The 23,423-nt window shown below is 46.4% G+C and overlaps 1 protein-coding gene across 2 annotated transcripts in view; it reads left to right on the forward strand.

Annotated features, from left to right (window-relative positions):
* The window catches only part of KDM5B (lysine demethylase 5B), a 63,232-nt gene that overhangs the window by 34,742 nt on the left and 5,067 nt on the right, over positions 1–23,423 (forward strand). For both annotated transcript variants that reach the window (XM_063418713.1, XM_063418714.1), the window contains exons 9-23: positions 164–283; positions 726–884; positions 1,331–1,512; positions 4,294–4,456; positions 5,437–5,556; positions 7,214–7,408; positions 7,967–8,148; positions 8,889–9,013; positions 9,338–9,488; positions 13,429–13,543; positions 15,944–16,299; positions 17,404–17,542; positions 19,282–19,461; positions 20,325–20,483; positions 22,230–22,715. In XM_063418713.1, coding sequence (XP_063274783.1) covers positions 164–283; positions 726–884; positions 1,331–1,512; positions 4,294–4,456; positions 5,437–5,556; positions 7,214–7,408; positions 7,967–8,148; positions 8,889–9,013; positions 9,338–9,488; positions 13,429–13,543; positions 15,944–16,299; positions 17,404–17,542; positions 19,282–19,461; positions 20,325–20,483; positions 22,230–22,715 — 2,832 coding nt within the window. The remainder of the gene's footprint in view (positions 1–163; positions 284–725; positions 885–1,330; positions 1,513–4,293; positions 4,457–5,436; positions 5,557–7,213; positions 7,409–7,966; positions 8,149–8,888; positions 9,014–9,337; positions 9,489–13,428; positions 13,544–15,943; positions 16,300–17,403; positions 17,543–19,281; positions 19,462–20,324; positions 20,484–22,229; positions 22,716–23,423) is intronic.

The following is a 23,423-nucleotide window of genomic DNA, read 5'->3' on the forward strand; positions in this document are numbered from 1 at the left end:
CAAGTAGAGTTTCTTTTTCTGACTTTGCTCTTTGGGAGTGTTTTCATTTCAGTGTTGTCCTTCTTTCTTCCTGCTCAGAAGCTGTTACAGGAGCCTTTTTGTGTAAATCTGAGCACAGTGTTGTGTTGATGCATTACAGAAACAGTTACCTTTCCACTTGCAGGAGTGTAACAAGCCTCAAGAAGCCTTTGGGTTTGAACAAGCAGCACGAGACTACACCCTCCGCACGTTTGGGGAAATGGCTGATGCCTTCAAGTCAGACTATTTTAACATGCCAGTACACGTATGTTCCTGCTTTATCCTCATGTTGTGTAGTTCATTTTGTGTGGTTAGCTAAAATGGGTAACTCTGGGAGGGAGGGAGGGATTCTGATTTTGAATGGGATGAAATCCCAAATCAGAGGTTCTCATTTACATCAGTAAATCCTGGTTCTTGCTGGTGTTGTGGTTCTTGTTCTACCAGCTGCTTGTGTTTTTTATTTGGTTTTTTCTCACTTTAGAAGAAGTGTGTGTAGGGAAGAGAGAATGGTGACTGTCAGCCACTCCAGAGAGCAGGGCAGCAGCATCTCCTGAAACCACATCTCTGCTGCTGTTGTTTTCTCTTGTTGGAATGATTTTAAAATGGGGAAAAGCTTCAAGCTAATGGAGATTCCTCCCTGAGACAGCTTTGATGCACATGCTTCTTATCTCCTGATTCCTCAGTACATACTCCCTTTTCATACTTAGATGGTCCCCACTGAGCTGGTTGAAAAAGAATTTTGGAGACTTGTCAGCACCATTGAAGAGGACGTGACAGTGGAATATGGAGCTGACATTGCTTCGAAGGAGTTTGGCAGTGGCTTCCCAGTTAGAGGTGGGAAGTTTAAAGTTAGGCCAGAAGAAGAGGTAGGTCTTGGAGTTCACTGTGAATGTTTTTATTGTGGTTTTTCATTGAATAACTCTCCTTGGTTCAAAGCACAATAATGGAACTGGGTTGCAAAGTGTTTGTTTTGTGTATCTGGCAGAGTGTTTGAGGAGGAGAACTACATTGGGGTTTTGAATAAATAAAACTTGTTGTGATCAGCCATTCAAAGCCATAGGTTTATTCTAGTAGTTAATAAATAACTTCCAAACCAAATAAAACCAAATAAAAAAGGTCTCATTTTAACAAAGCAGGCCAGGTCAGGGTTGTGAAAGAGGCAAAGACAATGGAGGGTTTAGTCTCTGAGTTGTTGTTTCTTATGTTCCTCATTTGGGACAAGTCTTTTTTCTGTTGCTCTTGAGCAGTTTTATCTTCTTGGGTTTTTCACTTCCTGATGTATAAACCTGCAATTGTTCTATTCAATTTTCAGGAATACCTTGATAGTGGCTGGAATTTAAACAACATGCCTGTGATGGAGCAGTCTGTGCTTGCTCACATCACTGCAGACATCTGTGGGATGAAATTGCCCTGGCTGTACGTAGGAATGTGCTTTTCCTCATTTTGTTGGCATATAGAAGACCATTGGAGCTATTCCATTAACTATCTGCATTGGTGAGTTTGAGGAATAAACCCAGTCTAGCAAACAATCTCCCTTTCCTTCCCTATTCCCCTTAATTAGTGAAATAAAAGCAGATCCACAGAGCTCAGCCAGAGTAACCATTGCTGTCCTGTTGCAGCAGGATCAAATCTGACAGGGTAATTCTTACATTGATTTACTTTTGGACAAGAGGTCATATTTTGGAAAGAGACATCCATTCCCAGTTTTAAAAAATCCATGAGAGATGCAGCAGATACTCCATCAAATGTTTTATTATACTCAATGTAAACTAAAAACCATGCAAGTTTTCTTTTAAATATCATCCAACTTCAGCTACCAACTCAGTTCTGGCACGTTTTGTCTGTTAGATGGATCATGCTGTCATAAATCCTCTCATCAAGCCAACACTTGTCAGCTGTAATCAGGACAGATCTTTGCCATCTCTTTGATATTCTAAATAGACTGAACTCCTTGAACTTCTCACCTTACAACAGCTTTTCTAGAGTCTGGATTATGGTTGTCACTCTTCCTGAAACCTGTCAAGCTCTTTCTCTTTCCTAGTTCATGTGAGTATTCAAGCAGAATGGTAAAACCACATCCCAGCTGCTGTTCACTGGGTCCTTTTTTGTTGGTTATTCAGTTGCTGCTCCTTGGAATAGCAACTTCTGCAGTGCAGCCCAAGAGCCAGTGATTGAATTCACTTGCTTTCATGGTGCTTCCTGTTATAAAAACAAATGTTTGAGTGAGGCTGAGTGAAGGAGTGACAGGATTATGTGGTAAAAACAATCTTTCTTGTCATGTGTTACTGCTTTTTTTTTTCCTCTTTGTCTGAGTCTTCAGTCAGACTGAAAACTGTGGGTGGGAGAGGAGATTGCAGCACAAATTCCATTTCTTTTAGGAGAGTTTCCCTTACTGTTCTTAGAATGGCTTTCTATCCTCCATAGTGTGCCCCCATTGCATTATTGTCTGCAGAAGGCCAGAAAGGTGTGTCAGGGCAGAGGTGTGCTTGTGCCTACACAAGATACATCCAGACACACGTGAAAATTGCTTGAACTGCTTTCAATTTATTTATCCTCCAGTGAGAAAGTCCTTGGTGTCCTTTCATTTGCAGATATTCTTCATTTTCTTTCAGTGCAGAGATTTAGGTCTGCATTGGAGAGCAATGTGCACTTGATGTTAAAGCTGTTCTTGGCCAGAGCAGTCTGAACAACCTGCTTCTGCAGAGACAGTGCTCCAAACTCTGAATCAAAGACTCCAAAAAGCAGGACTGGTTCATGGGAGAATCCTAGGGATGGCATGTCTGCCTTCAGCATTCCCATGTGCATTGGAGAAGCTTGTGTCCTGCCTGGTGCAGTGCTGTGAGCAGCTGATCCCAAGTGAGCCAGGCTGCAGCAGCAGAGCTTTCCCAGGGTTGAAGACAATAGTTCTCCTACAGAACTCTGAGTCCTGGGTTAGTTCTAGAAATGGTAAAAGGGAAAAAAAATGCCCAAACCTTTGCTTCTAAAGATGCTTGGAAATAAATAAGACGTCAGTCCTGGAGAGAAGAAGAATTGCCATCATTGCTGCTAGTATTTGTACAGGCAGGGATATGGAGCAGTCAGGAAGCAGAGCAAAAAGACCTGTGACCTCCACTGCTGCTCCCTCAGGCTGCTGGCACCTCAACACCTGCTTTAGAACTCTGTTACTTGTTCTCCTGAGGTTGAGACCCCCAGTTCCAGTATCCTGCTCCAAGTTTAGCACAGTTCATATCTGTCACCCATTCCTCAGTGCTGACATCTATCAGGGAGCAGAACTCTTGACTAGCCCAGTCCAGACACAGGATGGTTTTTAGTTGTGTCTGTGTCTGGTCCTCCTGGATTCCTACAGTTGTCCCAGGATGATGGCCAGGTCCAAGGCTGCAAAGTTGTTTAATACTCTGTGACAACTCCTTGTGGTATCTTGTGTGTAACTGCCCCTCCACAGTCCATCCTGCTGGCTGTCCTCTTGTCCTGGCTGTGTGAGTACAGGAGTGAGCTCCTAGGGATGAGAGTCTTCTGCATTCACACTTCACTTCTTTTGGAATCCTCCCAATTGCTTCATGATTGATGGAAGAAAAGAACACTGTTGGGTCAGTTTTAGTCTGCCAGCTGTTCAGAAGTCTTGGAATAAGGTGATTTGCCTGTTTTCCTTTCTAAGTACCTTTTCTAAGTTCAGTCTTTCTAAGGCCCTGCAGGTGTTTTTGTCTCAGTGCTGCAGTGAGCCAGTGTCAATGTAAGCTTGCAACAGTATCTGCTGGAATACATCTGCATCCCCTTAATTCTGTGAGCTGGTTTGCATCGGGTAAAGCTGATGCTGAAAGTTCTTTGTTCCTACTCTGGATATGCCTTTTTTTCCCCCTTGAAGTCTTGCATAATTTGGAAGTTCGATTTCTACATCCTACGTGTTGCTTTTATGGCAGTTATGCATAAGACAGAAAGAACTGGCTTTGGTTGTTGGACCCAAGAGGGAGTTTGTGTTCATGGGAAAAGACAGGCAGCTTATGTTTTGAAGTTGTGCTGGAATCAGCAGAACTTCACTGAGGACTTCAACAGATTTTTTTCTCCCTCCCCCACAATATTTTGAAATACCTGCTCAGAAGTTTAGGCAGGTCTGGAGAAGAGGGACCTGGGTAAACTGCAAAGATTCAGGAAGGTACAAAACCTTTGCATTCCTTCCTGGTGATATGCTCTTCCTTTGACGTGGTGTATTTTAAAACAGAAGAGTAAAAATGTAACCTAAAGTTTGCTTATATTTAACTTTTTTTAATAATCTTGCAGGGGGGAGCCTAAAACGTGGTATGGAGCCCCAGGGTACGCAGCTGAGCAGCTGGAGGATGTAATGAAGAAACTTGCTCCAGAGCTATTTGAGTCCCAGCCAGATCTCTTGCACCAACTTGTCACCATAATGAACCCGAACACTTTGATGGCCCACGGGGTGCCTGTATGTGTCGGACTCCTGTGCTACTCCCCCAACCCAAACCCCTTTGATTGGAACGCTACTTAAAGCTGATAATTGAAGCCACTTTTATTACAGAGGTGGTGTGGTGGTTTCCATGTGTGTTGCATCTTCCTTATCTACTATAATGTGCCAGTGTGAACAAATGGGCAATGGAATTGTTGCCTTTGGAATCGACTGGCAGTCTCTTCTCTGGAGATCCATCTTGCATATTTCTATTTCTGTGTCTCAGCTGGACGGTTTAGGCTTTACCTTTGGAACAATGGCAGGGGCTCTTGTATGTCTGTTCAATCAGACACTGCTTTTTTGGCATAGAGTTTCTGTCAAGGGCCCAAACCCCATTCTTCCTTTATTTGTCATCCACATTCTCTTATTTTTCCTGGATAAGTCCTTAGGTATTTAAAAACATTTTTTCATCAGATTTCATCTTATTCCATACTAGATTATTCATGGGAATTATGTCCCTTTACAACTTAATTGGCTTTTGATGAGCTGACCCTGGGACTTTAAGGAAAATCTGGAAAAAATAGCAAAATTTGTGGTGTCTCCTATGGTAGTCTCCAAAATGGAAGGATGCAGGAAGACCTGCAGTTTCATGATGACTGTATAGCCCCAACAGTCTCAGATGAATAATAATATGAATGTTAAGGTTCCAAATTTTTCTTCCCCTTCAGCTGCACATTGGAGAGAGCTGGATGTGTGTTGACCCTGACCCTGAGGTGTGAGGAGCACAAGGCCCATGCAGCTAACCTAGAACTGTTCAGGGTGGGGTGTGGCTGAGTGGAACCCTTGGCTTTCCAGGGTTTTACATGGCACTTTATCAGCTGCCAGTTGTAATTCTTTGGCTTGTGGTTTAAAACTCTGGGAAGTCCTCACAGAAGTTACTGCAAGTTGGAACTCCATGTTCTCCTTGCAGCCACCAGCTATTTGTGTGTGAGCTGACACTGGCCTGTGTGTCCCCCCAGGTGTACAGAACCAACCAGTGTGCTGGGGAGTTTGTGATCACCTTTCCCAGAGCTTACCACAGCGGCTTCAACCAGGGCTTCAACTTTGCTGAAGCTGTGAACTTCTGCACCGTGGACTGGGTACGTTCCAGACCAGTTTTTCCCTAAGTGAGCAGTTCCAAAGCTGTTCCTAGCTGGTGTACAGCTTTGATTTGAAGACTCAAGGAGCCTGTTACCGGCAGCATGGTGTTTGCTGAAGCAGTTTCTCATGCACTGAACTGCAGGCTTCCTGTGGTTCTGAAGATTTGGGTTGGAATTATGTATCAGGGCTGATGTAGCTTTTGCAGCAGGAGGGAGGCACAGTCCCGTGCATGCCTGCAGTATGGATGAGATGCACCAGTGCTGCTAGAGTTTGCTCGTTTTTGTGTCTCTAAATCCCATCTCAGATCAAAGGCTGGAATAAAATTGCTCAGTTTATTGCACTGGGACTTCTCTAAGAGGTGCTTTCTGCAGCTGCAAACTGAATCCAAGTTGGATATCTTTTATGCTTTAGCTTCTGTGATAAAGTCAGTTGATAAATTTAACACATTAATAACAGTTAAATACATTGATAGTCCTCTTGTGGGGAAAAAAATAGGAACTGCATCTTGTGTGAGAGCATCCTCTTAGGCAGCAGAGGTGCTCTACGTTTTTAGGGAGGAACACCTTAATGAGAAAAGAGCAGAAAGTTCTCAAGTTCAAATGAAAGGTTTACAGAGCAGTGTATCATTCCCAATAAGCTCCACTCAGCTCACCGAGCCAGCAGAGATGGGCACACATTACAGGTATGAAGTTAGAGTTACTGAATAAGACCTTTGTCATTTTAAAAATAAACACAAATGGAGGACAGTTACTCCTAAGTCAAAAGTAACTTTACCTTCACAGCAAATGGCTCAGACACACAGTGCTGTCTGATCTCACAAAGGCTCTTTGAAGCTTCTGATATTTCAAATTGTCTTGTGATTTTTTTCCTCCCAAAAGGTCTTGGCTATCGTAAGTGTAGCCCAACTAAAACATTGCTAGATGTAAAAAACATTACTTAGAAGAGGGAGATAACTAATATTGCTGGAAGCTTTCTGCACTTGACTGTGCTCGCATGTCAGTTGGTTTGGTTTGGTTTTTCTTCTCGTCCTTCCATGAGTTTCCCAGTGGACCCAACACATAACCTTGATGTATTCTGAGCATCCCTGTCTGCCTGGCCTTAAAACAGAGCTGAGTGACCCACCCAGCTCAGGATGAGCTGTGTGCTCTGCCTGCAGCCAGTTGGGGACATCAGTGCTCTCTGAGCCAGGACAGTTCATGTCAGCAGGGAGACAGCCCTGCACCTGCCCTGCACCTGCCCTGCACCTGCCCTGCACCTGGGATGAGGCATCCCTCGTGTGGTGGAAACAGGCCAGGCTTATGTACTTGTCCTTTTGATGCTTCCTTGGCCTCAGTGCATTCTTATCTTGGATCTTCCTGAGCCCACTGTGGTTTAGTGATTTAGTGGCCCTTAATTACAACCTCTACAGGAGAGGGACCCTCCCTCAGCTACACAGCTCATACCCATAGAGTACACTGGGAAAGAGCCATAAGCATTGCCGGTGTGCACAGCTTGGGATCTTGATTCCTCTAGTTTTCCTCTCTGAACCATGAATATTGTTGCTGGAAGGATTTGTGTTGGCCTTTCCTTGGGGCAGTTTTTGGTTAGTAGCATACAGAGTGAGTACCTTGATGCCGTTTCCCAAGTGCCCCTGCTGATGCCGTGTCTGCCCCGCAGCTGCCCCTGGGCCGGCAGTGCGTGGAGCATTACCGGCTGCTCAACCGCTACTGCGTCTTCTCCCACGATGAGATGATCTGCAAAATGGCTTCCAAAGCAGATGTCCTGGACGTTGTGGTGGCATCTACAGTCCAGAAAGACATGGCTATTATGATTGAAGAAGAGAAGAGGTTGCGTGAGAAGGTTGACAAACTGGTGAGTTGTAGGAAATAATGGTTTGGGTGGGAAGGGACTTAAAGATCATCTCATTCCGTCCCCTGCCATGGGCAGGGACACTTTCCACTAGACCAGGTTATTCCCAGCCCTATCCAACCTGGCCTTGAACACTTGAAGGGGTGGAATTTGTTATAATGAATGAAGTAACAGTTGAAAGAGTTATGGGAGAACATGCTGGTTCTTATACTGGGGTATCAGAGGCTTAGAGGTACCAAATCCTTTCCTAAATTGTGGATTTCAGAGGACCACCTGGGTCAAGAATCAAGAATCATTGATCATGCACCTTATTTTAGTACCTGGCCTTTAATGTTGTTCAGAAGGTCACTTTTAAGGTAATATTTGTGCTTCTAAATTAGTCATTTAATCAGAAGAGCTGATTTTTTCATTAACCAAGATTTCTGTCTACCTGGGCTGAATATCTTATATCTAAACTCCATTATTCTTTTAATAAATACATTTTCTGATGTTTAGCTTTGAATAGCCTCCTCTTTGTAACAGTCCCTTCCTCATTAGGCTTTGATGTGACACTTCTTGCAGGGAGTGACTGACTCAGAGAGGGTGACGTTCGAGCTGTTCCCTGACGATGAGCGACAATGTCTGAAGTGTAAAACCACCTGCTTCATGTCAGCAGTTTACTGTCCCTGCAAACCTGGCTTGTTGGTGTGCTTGTACCACATCGAGGACCTTTGTTCCTGTCCCACCTACAAATACAAACTGGGGTAAGCTTGAGGCTAACACCATGATCTGAAAATAGTATTGTCTGTGTCGATACTGGGGTTTGGTAATCTCTGCTGCCAGTGGGGCTGGTCTCTGTTTCTGTTTCAGTCCTTTGCAAATCCAGTGCCCCCTCAACAATGGGACTGTTTTGTGCTCACACACAAAGCCTCTTCAGCATTCAGCTCTTCTTACTCTATAATGGCAAAAATTGCTGGCTAAGTTAGTTTGCATTTTTATTTATAGCAACCAGGTCATTGTCCCTTAGATCCAGTCCTTGCCAAGGAGTATTGTTTTGCTTTTTGGAGTTTTCCTTCCCGTTGTTAACTTTCCTATGCTGTTTAGTACATCTTTTGTCCTACGTGAAAGTAGGACAAAACTTGCACTAAGACAGTGTCACAATCCATTAACTGTCCCATAGAAATTGCTTTTTGAAGCAATTACAACATGGAAATTCCTTACACCTGAGGAACATGGTGTGGTTGTAAGGTCTTAATTGTGTAACCCTGAGTGCACAGAAGCTTATTTCTCTGTTGTATGGACCAACATGTCTTAGAATTACCAAATGGTTTGGTCTGGAAGGGACTTCAAAGCTCATCTCATTCCATCCATGCCACGGGCAGGGACACCTTCCCGCAATCCAGGTTGCTCCAAGCCCCATCCAGCCTGGCTCCTCACCTTGGTGCCCCTCCTGCCCCTGCTGCCCGCAGTGTTGCAGGAGGTCTGAGTCGTGTGCCGCCCGCAGGTACCGCTACACCCTGGAGGAGCTGTACCCGATGATGAACGCGCTCAGGATGCGCGCAGAGTCCTACAACGAGTGGGCTTCCAACGTCAACGAGGCCCTGGAGGCAAAGATCAGCAACAAAAAAAGTGAGGATCTTACCTGCTGCCTGTAGCACATCATTTAAAAGGACTGTTTTTTCAGTTTTTAGTTTCTAAATTGTAGTAACTTTCTTCTTATGTGACAATCAAAAGAAATCATTTATCACTTCATGTTTTTAAGTAAATATTTTAGCTGTTACAGTCCCAGAAATGATGCTAAGCTGTCTCTGTGTGACAAGACTGTAAATCACTTTGACACAAAGTGTAACTGAAGTAGAAATAGAAATACATTTAATGTGTTGTGTTTCTAAGCCTTACCATGGAAAATCCATCTCAAAGGGAGACTACTTAATTTAATGTCTTTCCCAACAGGTCTCATCAGTTTTAAGGCTTTGATAGAAGAATCAGAAATGAAAAAGTTCCCAGACAATGACCTGCTGCGACACCTCCGGCTGGTGACACAGGACGCAGACAAATGTGCCTCGGTGGCCCAGCAGCTGTTGAATGGCAAGAGACAGACCAGGTAAGTGCCACTCCATGTCTGCAGCAAAACCGAGGCACCAGAGAGGGGTGTCAGAGGCCAGTGATGGATGCAAGTGCTCTGCAAGACTTGAAAATTAAAATACTCTTTGTCTCCTTATCAGGGACATTTTTGACAGGGAGATTCAGCTTTACTATGTGTAATAAGTTAAACATCCTGAGTTTTCAAATCTTTTCTTCCTCTGTGTTTGACAGTTAGTCTGTAAATTCATTCCAGCTTTCCCTGAAAAGAAAAAATGGTATGGTGTGTCCAGACAAAGTAACACTCAGCAAGATACAGTCCCCTTGTCTTTGTGCTGTGGGCACAGTAAATCTCTCCATAGTGCAGGTATTGTATTCATTACCCTCTGTGTTGTGGAAAAACAAAGTGCCTTAACTCCCTGAGCTGCTGCTGGTGGGAAGGTTGTACAAGAGCACAGAAAAAATACCTGCTCTTCACATTGAATCTTTTAGACAGGTTATTTGCTCAAGGGGTTTGAAGTAGGGCAGTGTTCTTTATGAGCTGCCTGCCTGTTCCTGCTGGTGCTCCATGTCTGAAATTAGCTGAAAAGAGCCAGAACAGAAGGCTAAGGCCATTTCTCCTCATTGCACAAGTCTAGTTGTGCCTGTATCGATGGAAGAACCTTTCTCTCAGGATTCACAAATTACCATCTTCTGTTGTGTCATTCTTCACCCATAGATCCCAGACTGGTGTGGGTTGGAAGGGACCTTAAAGCTCATCCAGTCCCACCCCCTGCCATGGGCAGGAACACCTTCCACTATCTCAGGTTGCTCCAAGCCCATTTCAGCCTGGCCTTGAACACTTCCAGGGCTGGGGCAGCCACAGCTGCTCTGGGCAGCTTGTGCCAGGGCCTCACCACCCTCACAGGGAGGAATTTCTTCCCAATATCCCATCTAATTCTGCTGTCCTTCAGCTTAAAGCCACTGATTAGGGCACTCAGACTAAACATGAGCACACCGAATCTCGCAGGATGGTGGTTTCTAAGGAAATGTTTGGTTTATGTATGTGGAGAACAGTATGGCTCATGTCCACCAATCTTAAGTGGGAAGTACTTCAGAAAAAATTGATTGTCATTTGTCCCATTTGGAGAATTTTCACCCATTTCTGCTGCTTAGAACAACATGGTGTTTATTGGAGGAGTTGCCTTTTATGCTGGTAGAAGTGCACATGTGTGGTTCCTGCATGTCACCTGCCTCAGCAGGGGCCATGGAGCTCATCACTCCTGCACTCTTGCAGTAATTTGAAGACTGGCTTGGAAGGACTTTGGGGGTGGAATGTTCTGCTGTCACACCTAGACATGGTTCTTGTCTTCCTTCCTGGTGTTCCCTCTGTAAGCCTTTGTAGTAGGAATTTGATAAAAATGCACTTTTGCTGTCTGGCACACACAGGAGGATGAAGCCTCTGTCACAGCAACATAAAAATACTGCAACAGGGAATGAGAAATTCAGCACTCCCACAGGCATGACTTCTGCCAGACAGGGAATTCCAACCTAGAGATTTGAGGCCTTTGACAAGTCAAAGGACTTGTCCACTTCTGATCTCCTCCTCCATTTGGTGTTGAGCATCCTTCCTCTGGCATCCTCAGTCTGTGTTCTCCCATCCTTGGTGCTGGTTTTGGTCTCCCAGTGCTGAACTGGGAACAGCAGCCAGGCCCTTCCCAGCTTCTCTGTGCTAGATGGCTCCTTCCTGCACTGAATGTGTCCCTGACTTTGTTTGGGCTGGGAAGAGCTGGGAGCAGTTTTCATCTCCCTGACTAGGTCTGTTCTTTTGTCACCATGAGAGGCTCTCAGCCTTCCTCACAGCTGGGCCTGCCAGCTCCTGCAGCATCCCAGACTGTGATGAGTAATTCACCCTGTGCTGCTGCTGTACACAGTGTCAAGGCAGTGCTTGCACTGAGATTCTTATTTGCTCTAGAAGAGGTTTTAGTTTTTCTCTCACAATTTTTTCTTGGATCTTTTTGGGCATTTTTCTGGGGAAAGTCCAGTTTCATGTCTTCATAATTTTTAGGAATTTTAAAACCTGTGTTGCTTGATTATTTTTTTTCTTACAAGGTTGGAGTAGGGGATGCTCACAACTTTTGAATGAATATATAAAGAAGAGAATTATCTGCTTAAAATCTTAATACATGTTACATCACATGCAGATTCATGTGCCTGAAGCTCACATCTGCAGGGTGCTTGACAGCCTCCATCACACCCAATGTCAGGTGTTGGTTAGGAAGAATTGTGGATTTTGCCTAAAATATGGTTTGTGCTTTTGGCAGACTTTAGATTGTGGACTGAGCATTTAGGTCTGATCCTGAGTTTGGAAGAGTCATGCAGCAGCCTTGTCTGCTGTAGGAAGGTCGTCCCTGTCAGTCACAGCAGTCAGTGACACTGGGGGATCTCCTCCAGTACAGTAAGTACAGCAGTTCATGGGAAGAAGACCAGGACAGAAGGTAATAAATCATAGTAAATCCTGTGACTCCTGCTCACCATCTCCTTTTGCAGTACCTGAAGAGATGCAAATGGGCTGTACATCCCTTTTTCCTCAGGTTCTCTCAGTGCTGGGGGATTAAACCCTCCCAGATGCTGGCTTGGAGATGTTCTGTGGACATCTGAATGGGGCCAGAGCACTGGAGCACAATGTGCCCCTTGTTCTCCTGGCACTGGAAGGCAGCAGTGTTCCTGCCCTGCTGCCTGTTTTTCCTGTCTGTCTGCTTCCTTCTCTAGGTCTCCTAAAACCTGTTCTGTTCCTCAGAGTCTCTGAGAATTTGCACTTGTAATTAATAATGGTGGATGGACATGGGTTTGGCTTCTGTTGGTGGTTTTTCTTAGGCTCGTATAATTTCTGGTTTTCAAAAAACATCTTGTGACAGCTTTGCCATTTAGATATGTGTATGTGTATGTATATGTATATCAATATTTATGTATTTAAAAACTTGTGCTTGTTCTTGGAACACACTGTGGAACTTACTCAAAAACCAGTAGAACAAAGCAGCCTATAAAGACACCTGTGTTGTACCTGAGGCTTTGAATTCATTTTATTGTTCAGCTGACTATGGGGTTTGGAACTCCCAATGTGATCCTGTGTATCTGTTAAAAATACCTATTTTTAACACAGAATGGTAAATTAAAATTTATTTTATAGTGTTCACATTCCAGTCATGCTGGCATATCCTGCTGGGCTGTTCTTCTCTTTTGTATAAAAACACACTGTGGATTCAATTGGAGCCAGCATTGTAAGGGATCTCTTTCCTTTTCTGTTCAGGGTTCTCAGACCTCATTAATACTGGCTTGAGTTTAGAGAGGCTTTTAATTTTGGACAATTTGTTAACAGTTATAAGCCACTGATTTGATACAAAGCTTTTAGGTAAAAATAAAAACGCTGATTTCAGTATAGAGAGGATTTTTCAGAAGTGCCTACACAACCTGTCAGTATAAAACCCATTCAGAATTGGGATTTGTTCTCTTTTGGTGTTGGCACGGGCAGAGCTGACTACAATAGCTACTGCAACATAACTGAATAGTTTATCCACAGTTGCTTTGTGTTCTGGAAAAGAAAGCTTAATTTTATTCTATAATAACCAGCGCCCTTCCAAGGCTGAGTAGCTGTTCCAGAATCCTGTTTATTATGAGTATTTCAATGATAGCTCGTTCTGCAGTGGCAGACTGCGGTTTCCCACGTGTGTCAGCCCTGCTTGCGTGCTTGTGAATGTTCTGCCATTCCTGAAGAAGGCCTGGCTGACATGAAATCATAAGCAGAGGTCAGGGAATCAAAAAATCACAGAGTGGTTTGGGTGGGAATGGACCTTAAGGCTCATCTTGTTCCACTCCCTGCAGGGACACCTTCCACTAGACCCTGTCCAACTCAGCCTCAAAGCTCAGTGTTTGATGTTTATTTTTTCAGTGCTAACCAAGACAGCTGAATGGTGTCGTTGCAGGTACCGCTCCGGGGGAGGGAAGTGTCAGAACCAGCTGACGGTGTACGAGCTGCGGCTCTTCGTGAGGCAGCTCTATGCCCTGCCCTGTGTCCTCAGCCAGACACCGCTGCTGAAGGTAACCTGGGGAGCCTTGGGAAGGGAGCACGAGCACTGACAGAGGGATGGGTTTGCACTGCCTTCATCTCCTGTCTCACTGTTTGCTCCAGGAATTAATACCTGGGCACTGGCAGCCTGGGGTGACTCGTGCTCATGGGATGCTGGAGAAAGGAGCTCTGACCAGCTGCTGTTCGTGGTCAGCAGAGTTTTATACTGCACAGGCAAATCAAACCATTGGTGTTGTATGAAGGATTGTAGGAGAGGGAGCAGGATGACCTGGGTAACTACAGGTTAAAAGTTTGGGATCAGTTAACTGGTCTGCTCTTATGAGTAAAGCCAGGTGAATCTCTGAGAACATTCAAACTCCTGAGTGCTCTGAGGGACAGCTCTCTCATTCTTACCACTTTCCTTCTTTGTTAATCCAGAGGCAGCTTTCTCAGTCTTGTAATTAGATCTGGTTTTGTGCTCTCTACCCACATTCCAGGAAACCCCACAGATAACTCCAGCCAAACCCAGCCCAGGCTGGCCAAGTCCTCTCTCTAGCAGAGAACCTGCTGCTGGCAGGAGTCAGATCACTGTGACTCCCACAAGCAGCAGCTGTGCTGCTTCTGTGCTCCCCAGATGATGAGCACTCAGGCAGACTGAAAGTAATTTAAAATCTTGTTTCAGAAATTGCCAAAATGTTCCATATCACACTGAGGGGCAATTTAAAAAAAAATCTGCAGCTGAAATTCTTGTCTTAAAGGAGAAGGGCTTTGCGTACTCATGACACTTGAAACCAAGAGATGCTGTGTCCAGCTCTTGAACTGTCCCTCAAGTATCCACCCAACACCAAGACACCAATGGTGCCATGTAAATGAATAAACCAGTTCAACTCAGCTATGACTGCTGGTTTGGAAGCTTTATCTGCCCTGCAGTGTGTGGTTCAGATTTGATGCAGTCCTATTTACAGTTATTTGTTTATAGCACTGAAGCTGTGAAGTTTTCTTGCTGGTTGAGAAGCAGAATTTTGGAAATGCCAGACTTTGCAAACAGTTCCTCTCCATCTGGCACTCCTGAACAGGGAAATAACAAACACATATGGTCAGTGTGCCTTTGTATCAGCCTCAACAAGCCTCAATTATATGTCATTGTGCAATTATGCTGTTAATATAAATGACCAACATCACTACAGATGGGTTCACAATTCAGTCTATCTCTAAAAAATGTTTTATTCCATACTAGGGGAGGTTGCCCACCCTGGGAAGCAGCCTCACTGGCAAAATGCCAAGGTGCCAGTTATGAGGGAAGAACTTCCTGCAGGAACAGCATTTCAGTATTGGAAGTACTGGACAGGTTGCTCCATAGAGAATAATCCCAGCCTTCACTGTGGGATTGCTCTGGATGACTTTTATCCTGGGGAAAGTGCAAACAGCCCCAGAAATACCTTTTGGGGTAATGAGCAGCTGAGTGCATGGAGAGAGAGAAGGTGTTGTCCTGCATGAAAGAGTAAAATGCCTGTGGCTCACTGGGACTATGGGGTGCAGCTCAAAAGCCTCAGCAGTGCAGCAGAAATGAACCCAGAACCTCTGGGCCCTTCCCAGTATTTTGCAAAGCCTTCATAATCCTCACCTTGCTGTTCCTCAGCTGCCTGAACCATTCCAAACCAAAGCCAGACAGCAGCACCCATGGAGCACCCAATTTCCCTTTACATCCATTCTGTTCTTCCAGCCCTCTTTCTGACACCTCTGGGACTGAGGTTGCCTTGTTCTGGGATACCCAAGCTTGTGGCCACGTTACGTATGAGGAGGTGCTGGCAGCACTGTGTGCTGAAGACACTGTTATGTTTCAGCCCTCAGGATGATTTGCCATGTGCGCTGTGTGCATTTCAGCAGGGGTTTGGCAGGAGCCTGTGTTTCCGTTGTTAACCCTGTACTCCCATTGTTAACCCTGTGCTCCCATGGTTAACCCTGTGCTCCCATGGTTAACCCTGTACTCCCATTGTTAACCCTGTACTCCCATTGTTAACCCTGTGCTCCCATTGTTAACCCTGTGCTCCCATGGTTAACCCTGTACTCCCATTGTTAACCCTGTGCTCCCGTTGTTAACCCTGTGCACCTATTGTTAACCCTGTGCTCCCATTGTTAACCCTGTGCTCTCATGGTTAACCCTGTGCTCCCATTGTTAACCCTGTGCTCCCGTTGTTAACCCTGTGCTCCCATGGTTAACCCTGTACTCCCGTTGTTAACCCTGTGCTCCCATTGTTAACCCTGTGCTCTCATGGTTAACCCTGTGCTCCCATGGTTAACCCTGTACTCCCGTTGTTAACCCTGTGCTTCCATGGTTAACCCTGTGCTCCCATGGTTAACCCTGTGCTTCCATGGTTCAGAGACTTGGAGGAGGACTTCTGTCTGATTATTGTTGCATTTGTGTATTTCAGGATCTCCTTGACCGCGTGGAAGCTTTCCAACAGCAAAGTCAAAAGCTGCTTTCTGAAGAGATGCCCAGTGCTGCCGAGCTGCAGGAGCTGCTGGACGTCAGCTTTGACTTTGACGTGGAGCTGCCGCAGCTGCCGGAGCTGCGGACGCGGCTGGAGCAGGCGCGCTGGCTGGAGGACGTGCAGCTGGTGTGTGCGGAGCAGGGCTCGCTCACGCTGGATGACATGAGGCGCCTCATCGACTCCGGCGTGGGGCTCGCGCCCTACCCCGCCGTGGAGAAGGCGATGGCGAAGCTGCAGGAGCTCCTCACCGTGTCCGAGCACTGGGATGACAAAGCCAGGAACCTGATAAAGGCCAGGTAGAGCTAAATCTCAGTGCTGAGTTTTGGAGTTCCATGGGGTGTTTCAGATGGAGGTGCCCTGACTCCTGGAGGGGCTCCCTTTGTTCATCCAGTTCCCAGCATGAGGGCAAAGCTTGTGCCAGCCAGAAGGGACAGGGCTGGAGGAGGGAGGGGGAGGAGGGATGGAGCAGTTTCAGGTGTTGGGGTTGCCTTGCAGTGTTTGTGTTGCTCAACCATCTTGTGTAAATTCTCCTTGTTGGAGAAGGGAAATTCTCCTTGCTGCAGGGAAGAGGTTTAAGATGCCTCTTCCTTCTTTTCCACCTTTCTCTATCCCCAGTTTCAGGGTGTAGGACACATATTCAGATAAGCTAAGATAGGTATCACCAGCAGGTAAAAACTTCACAGTCTACAGAGGTGCATGTTGGACTACTTCTAAGTAACGAGGAGAAGATTTTTCCAGATTAATTGGTGCAGGGAAGAAGGAAATAAGCCAAGTATATCCTCAATAAGAAAAGTTTTTTTGCGGTTTTTACCTTCTGATTTATAAAGTAAAATAGAGGAGAGCACAGTGTACAAATTAGGAACATGGCACAAATTTATGTGCCAGATTTCTTCCCTCAAGATTCCTGTCTTTTTTAAATTTTGTCATATTTGGAGTATTAAAATATTTCTTACCCACTATTAATCACAGTGTTTTAAGATAATTTCATAAAGCACATTACTGACTAAGCTTGGGTTTAACATTTGATAGGGAGCTGTGTTGTGTTTGTACCTCTCTAAAACCTCAGAATCAAACTGGGAAATACAGAAAAGCCAATTTCGGGGTTTTAACCTTCTAATGCAGACTCTCTCAGCTGGTGCTGGTCTGGGGTTTTGGTGTGGGTTTGTCATCAAAAAGTTAACAAAGGTAAATCTTCCTTAAGCATGAGAATATTTCTAGTAGGAGTCCAGAGTAAGCAAACAGACATTTCTAAACCTCCCCTGTTCCTGAGGCCCCAGCTCTGCTGGGTGCAGCCAGTACTGCATCCTCAGTTGGTGAGGCCCTCTGATTTAATCACCCAGGGGAGTGGGAGAGCCCCCCTGTGAGCAGCATCTCTCACCTGGGCTGCCGTGTTCCCCCAGGCCCCGGCAGTCCCTGAGCAGCCTGGCAGCAGCAGTGAAGGAGCTGGAGGAGATCCCAGCCTACCTCCCAAACGGAGCAGCGCTGAAGGACGCGGTGCAGAAGGCCAAGGACTGGCTGCAGGAGGTGGAGGCGCTGCAGGTACGCGAGCCTGGCTGCTGGGGAGGGACAGGGACCCTGCTCTTGTCACCAGAGCCACCCCACACCCCGTGTGGGCTCCAGGGCTCTGATCCAGACCACCTGGTCTGGGGCATTGGTTACCTCAGCCACGGAGCAGCTACACTCACTGCCCTGGCTCTTGCTTCTGTTTCTGATCTGTATTCCTTCACCTTTGCAACTAACTGCCTGCAGTAAAACCTATAAAACAGCTTTTACCAAAATCTAAAGTTAAAAGGTTACTGCATTATGGAATTTCACTTTAAGGTCACTTTTCCGCAGTTGCTCAGTAACAATTCCCTATTAATCACATTTCTGTGTACTACACTGAGGTACAGGGTGGTGATACAGAAGTAGTTCCTCGCAAGTGCTCAAGGCAGGGATCTCTGGCACTGCCCAGATCAGACTAGGTTGGCACTGTGATAGCCCTGATTTCACATTTTGGTATAAATTGCCAAATATTTTCATTTGTCCTCATTTTTTTTCTATAAAGTGAGCTCTAATATAACTTACGGGTATGTTCAAGCCCCTTGGGGTTAAATTGGGCTGTTAAGAACAACATCTTTTGAGCTTTTATTTAAAAAAACTAATTTACCTGGATTTAAATATTTTGAATGAATAAAATTCGTGTAATACTAACTTTCGTTTGAGGGCTGTCTTGAAAGACTTTGAAAGAATGCAGGTTTTTTTCTTGGCATTTGCTAATTTCTTGGTCTGGACTCTGAAATTCTTCCTCCTGAATATGGGAAAACTAGTTCTGCCTGTGCCAAGAATTTTTACTTTGGTTCTGTGAAGGTTTTGTTAAATGCCTGCGGTCACTGCAACTTGCAGAAAGTTCTTGGCATCAGGACTTTGGAGTTGCTAGAGGTGTTGGGGTTGTTTTGGTGACTAGTTCTTCAGTCCCACATCAACTGCCTGTTCTAGAAATTACCTCTGGAATTACCTCTTGTGCTGCTTTACCTCTGGACACCTGCATTGCCTGAGGCGTGGGGTGCCAGGGGAATAGCTGGAGCTTGCTCCTGGGTGGCACACGGGATACTGGAGGTGGTTCTCACTCTTGGCCTGGCACAGCCTGGGTTAAACTTGTCTTGTGGTGCTCTAGCTCCTTACAGTACCTGAAAGGAGACTGGAACCAGGGGGATCAGAGTTTCCTCCCAGGGAACAAGGGACAGGGTGAAAGGAAATGCCTCAAATTGCACCTGGGGAGGTTTAGGTTGGATGTTGGGGAAATTTTCTTCACTGCAAGGATTGGTCAGGTCCTGGCACACCCTGCCCAGGGTAGAGTCACCACCCCTGGAGGGATCTAAAACGTATGTGTGACACTTGGGAACATGGTTTAGTGGTGGCTGGGTTAATGGCTGCAATTGATCTTGGAGATCTTTTGTCAATGTTAATAACTATGATGTTAAGATTTTAGAATTATTTTGATTTTCTGCTGTGATTGCAGTGTGAGACTGGGATGCTGCTTATAGTGTTGGTTTTGTTCTGTTTTCTTTTTCAAGGGTCATTTGGCAAGTATATTCTTGCTTCCCAGCCTCCAAATGTGTTGTTTTGTCTGGTAGTCAGTGACTAAATGCACAAGTGTTGGACTGATAGCGCAGGTCTGAGCTATCTGAGCATTAAATTCATTTATACAGGCTCTGCCCTGAATTTCTTGAGTGAGTGCTGTGACTGGGGCAGTGCTGTGTCCTGGGTGCACCCATGTCTGGTTTCCCTCCTGGCAGGCTGGGGGCCGTGTGCCCGTGCTGGACACGCTGGCGGAGCTCGTCACCAGAGGCCGCTCCCTGCCGGTGCACCTGGATCAGCTGCCCAGGCTGGAGGCCCTGGTGGCCGAAGTGCAGGCGTGGAAGGAGTGTGCAGCAAACACGTTCCTGTGCGAGAACTCTCCCTATTCCCTTCTGGAGGTGAGGAGTGACTTGGGGATCAGCCCGGCCTCTCCTGCACAAGGACTCAGGCTGCACCCAGCAAGGAGCAGTAAATATTAACTGTGTTCGCAGAATTGCTTTAGGATTACATGAACTATTTTAGTAACAACTTTGGTTGTGTTAGTGACCTATACTTCTAATAGTAGTTTTAAACTTTTAAAATGCTTAAGATTTAGCTATGTTTTCTGTATTCTTCTTAATCAGTGCATCACAAGAGCACGCAGTGCCAGTGTCTAACATTTTCTATATGAATATGGGAATACTTAGAAATCTATGGCACTGGATTAACTCCAGTGCATCAGTCCAAGCTGCAGATGAGCAGGTTCCAACCTGCTCCATCCTCCTCAGGATCAGGTGTGCTGGAGCAAGGCTGGGACTGTGTTTGCTGCCCCTCTAGAGCTGTGGCTGTGTCACACCTGCAGTCCTTGAGCAATGGACACTCTGCCTGGCACTGAGACCCTCTGAGCCCCCTCCTGTTGGGGACAGACAGGAATGTAGGGCAGCCCTTGGAATCTCTGCTCTTTCCCAGTGTTTGAAGTTTCAGTCCCCTGGAGGCTGTTCAGCATATTGGCTGTCCTTCTCTCTCTCTCTCCCCCAGCAACCCTGGGAGAAACACAAGGGCTGTTTGGGTCTGGCCATTTTACGAAACTGAAGTTCCAGCTTTCCAGCTCTCCCTACCTTCCAGATAACCTCATCCTAATCCCTCAGAACTTTGATGGAATAACTGCAGGAACTCTAGTTCTCAGCACTTGCCTGTGGGCACCCAGGCAGGAGGGTGTGTTAGGAACAGTGCAGGTGTAGCACTGCTGCAGGTGTTGTAACACTGCTGTTCTGTCCCTCAGGTGTTGTGCCCCTGGTGTGACATCGGGATGCTCAGTCTGAAGAGGAAGCAGAAGAAGCTGAAGGAGCCAGTGCCAAGTAGCAAGAAGAAGAGCAGTAAGCTGGAGACACTGAGCGACCTGGAGCGGGCACTGTCTGAAAGCAAGGACACTGCGTCTGCGGTATGTGATCAGATCTTCCCTAACTGGAATTTCTTCTGAGTTCCTTGAATCCTTGTTTCTGTTTGCCTCCTGTGCAGGACTGTGACTTCCACCTTGTTCTTGCTGTGCTGCTCTGCAGGATTTCTGGGACTGCACTTTTCTGTCTTTGCTTCAGACTTCCCAAAATTGCTTTCAGTGGAAACAACATGTTGCTTTGTGCATTAAGCAGCCTCACTCTTTGCTAGGCAAGGCCTGTAGCTGAACAAAACACAGGAAAACAAAAAATGGAGACCTGTTTTTCCCTACCATCCCTTATTGCAAATGGGATAGGGTTTGCCCAAGTCTGATCCTTTCAAAGAACACAATAATCCAGCACCATTTATAATTAAACACTCTAAATAATTAAAGAAAACCTCATGCGTTGTGGAGTCACGGAAACACTGCCCTGGGTGGAGCAGCCTCAGCTGCTGGTGGGGAAGGGCTTCATTCCAGCAGACCTAGTGCAGAGCCTCTGCCTGGGCTGGGTAATGATGTCCTGTGGCTAATGAGATACAGCAGGGACTCTTTGGGTGGAGCTTGAATGTAATTTGATGCAGGACATTTAAGTTTTAATCTATGGCAACTACTTGAAACTTGTAGTTTCAGTGCTTTGGTGTTGGCCTCTCTTGTCTGAACCCCAGAGCTGGAGTGGTGTCCCTGTTGTGTCCCTGTTGTGGCACTGTGGGGACAGGCTGAGCCCTCTGTGACTCCAGCACTCCTGGCTAAGGAGAGCCAGGGCACGCCCAGAGGCTGCACCCAGGAAAGGGAAGTCATTCAGTGTGGCAGGGTTTGCTTCTGACACACGAGGGGAACCAGAACCTTCCCACACTCCCAGCCCAGCTCAGCACCTGTGTGTGCACATCAGAATGTGCTGTGCCCCAGTTCCATGTCACAGCTGTCTCATTTTTCCAGAGCTGATTTTAGCCCAGGAATTATGCTTGAAAGCCTTGGTGTGAGAAATAAACACATTGTATATATTTTACAAACCCTCTTTGGTATGTTTATATACATTATAAAATGCATAGAACTAATTAGTTGCAGCTGGTTTGAGAAGCTTTTATGGAACTGAAATACATTGCTGTCTTTATAGGAGCTAGTGCTAAAGATTCCTGAAAAAAGGATCGTGAGCATCTGCAGAGAGGGTAAACAGCACATCCAGGGTACTCCTGAACTTCGTCTGCTGCTCACAATCACCAGAGCAAGTTCATAGGTCAGGGCATGGCCCTGAGCACTGGGCAGCATGTACAAAGCGAGGGTCAGAGGTACATTTGCATTTGTGAAAACTGCCCAGGAAGTTTTTCTGGGTATCCAGAGCCAGACTTGACTGAAGTCAGACTTGAACGTTGAGAGACACGTTCCCAGAGCAGTGTCTGCAATCCAGACTTGCACTTCTTCAGGATTTGAGCTGCTTGAAGGCAGACCTTGTGTTTGTAGTACAAAATACAAAAGCTTGGAACAGACAAGGGCTTAGGAGCTATTTTTTTACAAAGGATTAAGCTTTTTCTCTCACAGCCTCATGAGAAAATGGAAGGGAATTGAAGTCACACCACTGCACGTGCCCACTACTGCCCCTCCCATCCCATTTGCTGCCCCACTGCACATCCCCATCCTTGCTTCATTCCATTTGAAGCCCTGGAGACTGGCGTGTCTGCAGGGTGACGGAGCAGAGGGCACCCTGTTTGTAGCAAGCAGTGTTCCCGGGAGATGCCACCTTTGCCTGTCTTTCAGATGGCCACACTGGGAGAGGCGCGGCTGCGGGAGATGGAGGCGCTGCGCGCGCTGCGAGCGGCCAACGAGGGGAAGGTGCTGTCGAGCGAGGAGGACGCCGAGCTCAAGGTGTGCGTGTGCCAGAAGGAGCCGGTGGCTCCCATGATCCAGTGTGAGCTCTGCAGGGGCTTCTTCCACACCGGCTGCGTGCCGGTGCCCGGTGCCGCGCCGGGGCCGCGCGTGTGGCTGTGCCCGCACTGCCGCCGCTCCGAAAAGCCGCCCCTGGAGAAGATCCTGCCGCTGCTGGCGTCCCTGCAGCGCATCCGCGTCCGGCTGCCCGAGGGGGACGCCCTGCGCTACATGATCGAGAGAACTGTGAACTGGCAGCACAGAGCACAACAAATGTTGTATTCAGGGAATCTAAAACGCATCCACGACAAAGTTGGCTCAGGATTACTGCACAGCAGGTGGCAAGCCTTGGCGGGCCAGCTGCCAGAGACAAACAAGGTGAGCCTGGGCTGGGGCTGGGCTTGCTGGCACTGGGAGCACGGGGTCAGCGAGGACAAGGGGTGACACTGCTCTGGCTTTAGGTCTGCTGTAGCTCCCTACAAATCCTGACAAGGCAGAGCGTTTGTTCCTGCTCTACAGCTGTCAGGAGCTGGGTCCTGCTGTGCTCCTCTGCCAGGATGTGTGTGTGCCCCAGCAGCAGCTTCGTGTTCCCTTCTGCTGGAGTCCAGGAGCAGTTCCTCCCAAAGAACCTGTTCTCCCCTCTCCTAGCTCCTGTGTTCTGCTGTGACAGCATTTATGACAGAGCTGCTGAGTTATTGTTTCTGGAGTCCTCACTGTTCAGCTGGTCTTTATATTCTGCTCCCACAAGTATTCAAACAGAGTTTTAAGTGTTGACAAGTACTGACAGAGGCACAAACTGTCCTGTGCATTACCAGCTTGGCTCTCGCACAGGTTGTTTTCAACAAAGTGTCTTCATCCTTTGCTGCCTCTCTTCACTTCCACTAGATCTCCCAAACTGAATATTCTGCTCATATTGCTGGGCTTAGCCACAGCAGCTGTTTCAGGTGGGGTAGTGAGGGAGTTTTGTCTTTTTTCAGTGAAGATCCTTCAGCAAAAAGCACATGTAAAGAAGGAAAAGAGGTAAAGAATTTTCCTGAGATAAGAAATGCAGAAAAGTATCAGAAATCAAAGCTCTGCGCTGTATAA

This window comes from Prinia subflava, chromosome 23, assembly GCF_021018805.1.
Source record: "Prinia subflava isolate CZ2003 ecotype Zambia chromosome 23, Cam_Psub_1.2, whole genome shotgun sequence".
Classification (NCBI taxonomy): domain Eukaryota; kingdom Metazoa; phylum Chordata; class Aves; order Passeriformes; family Cisticolidae; genus Prinia; species Prinia subflava.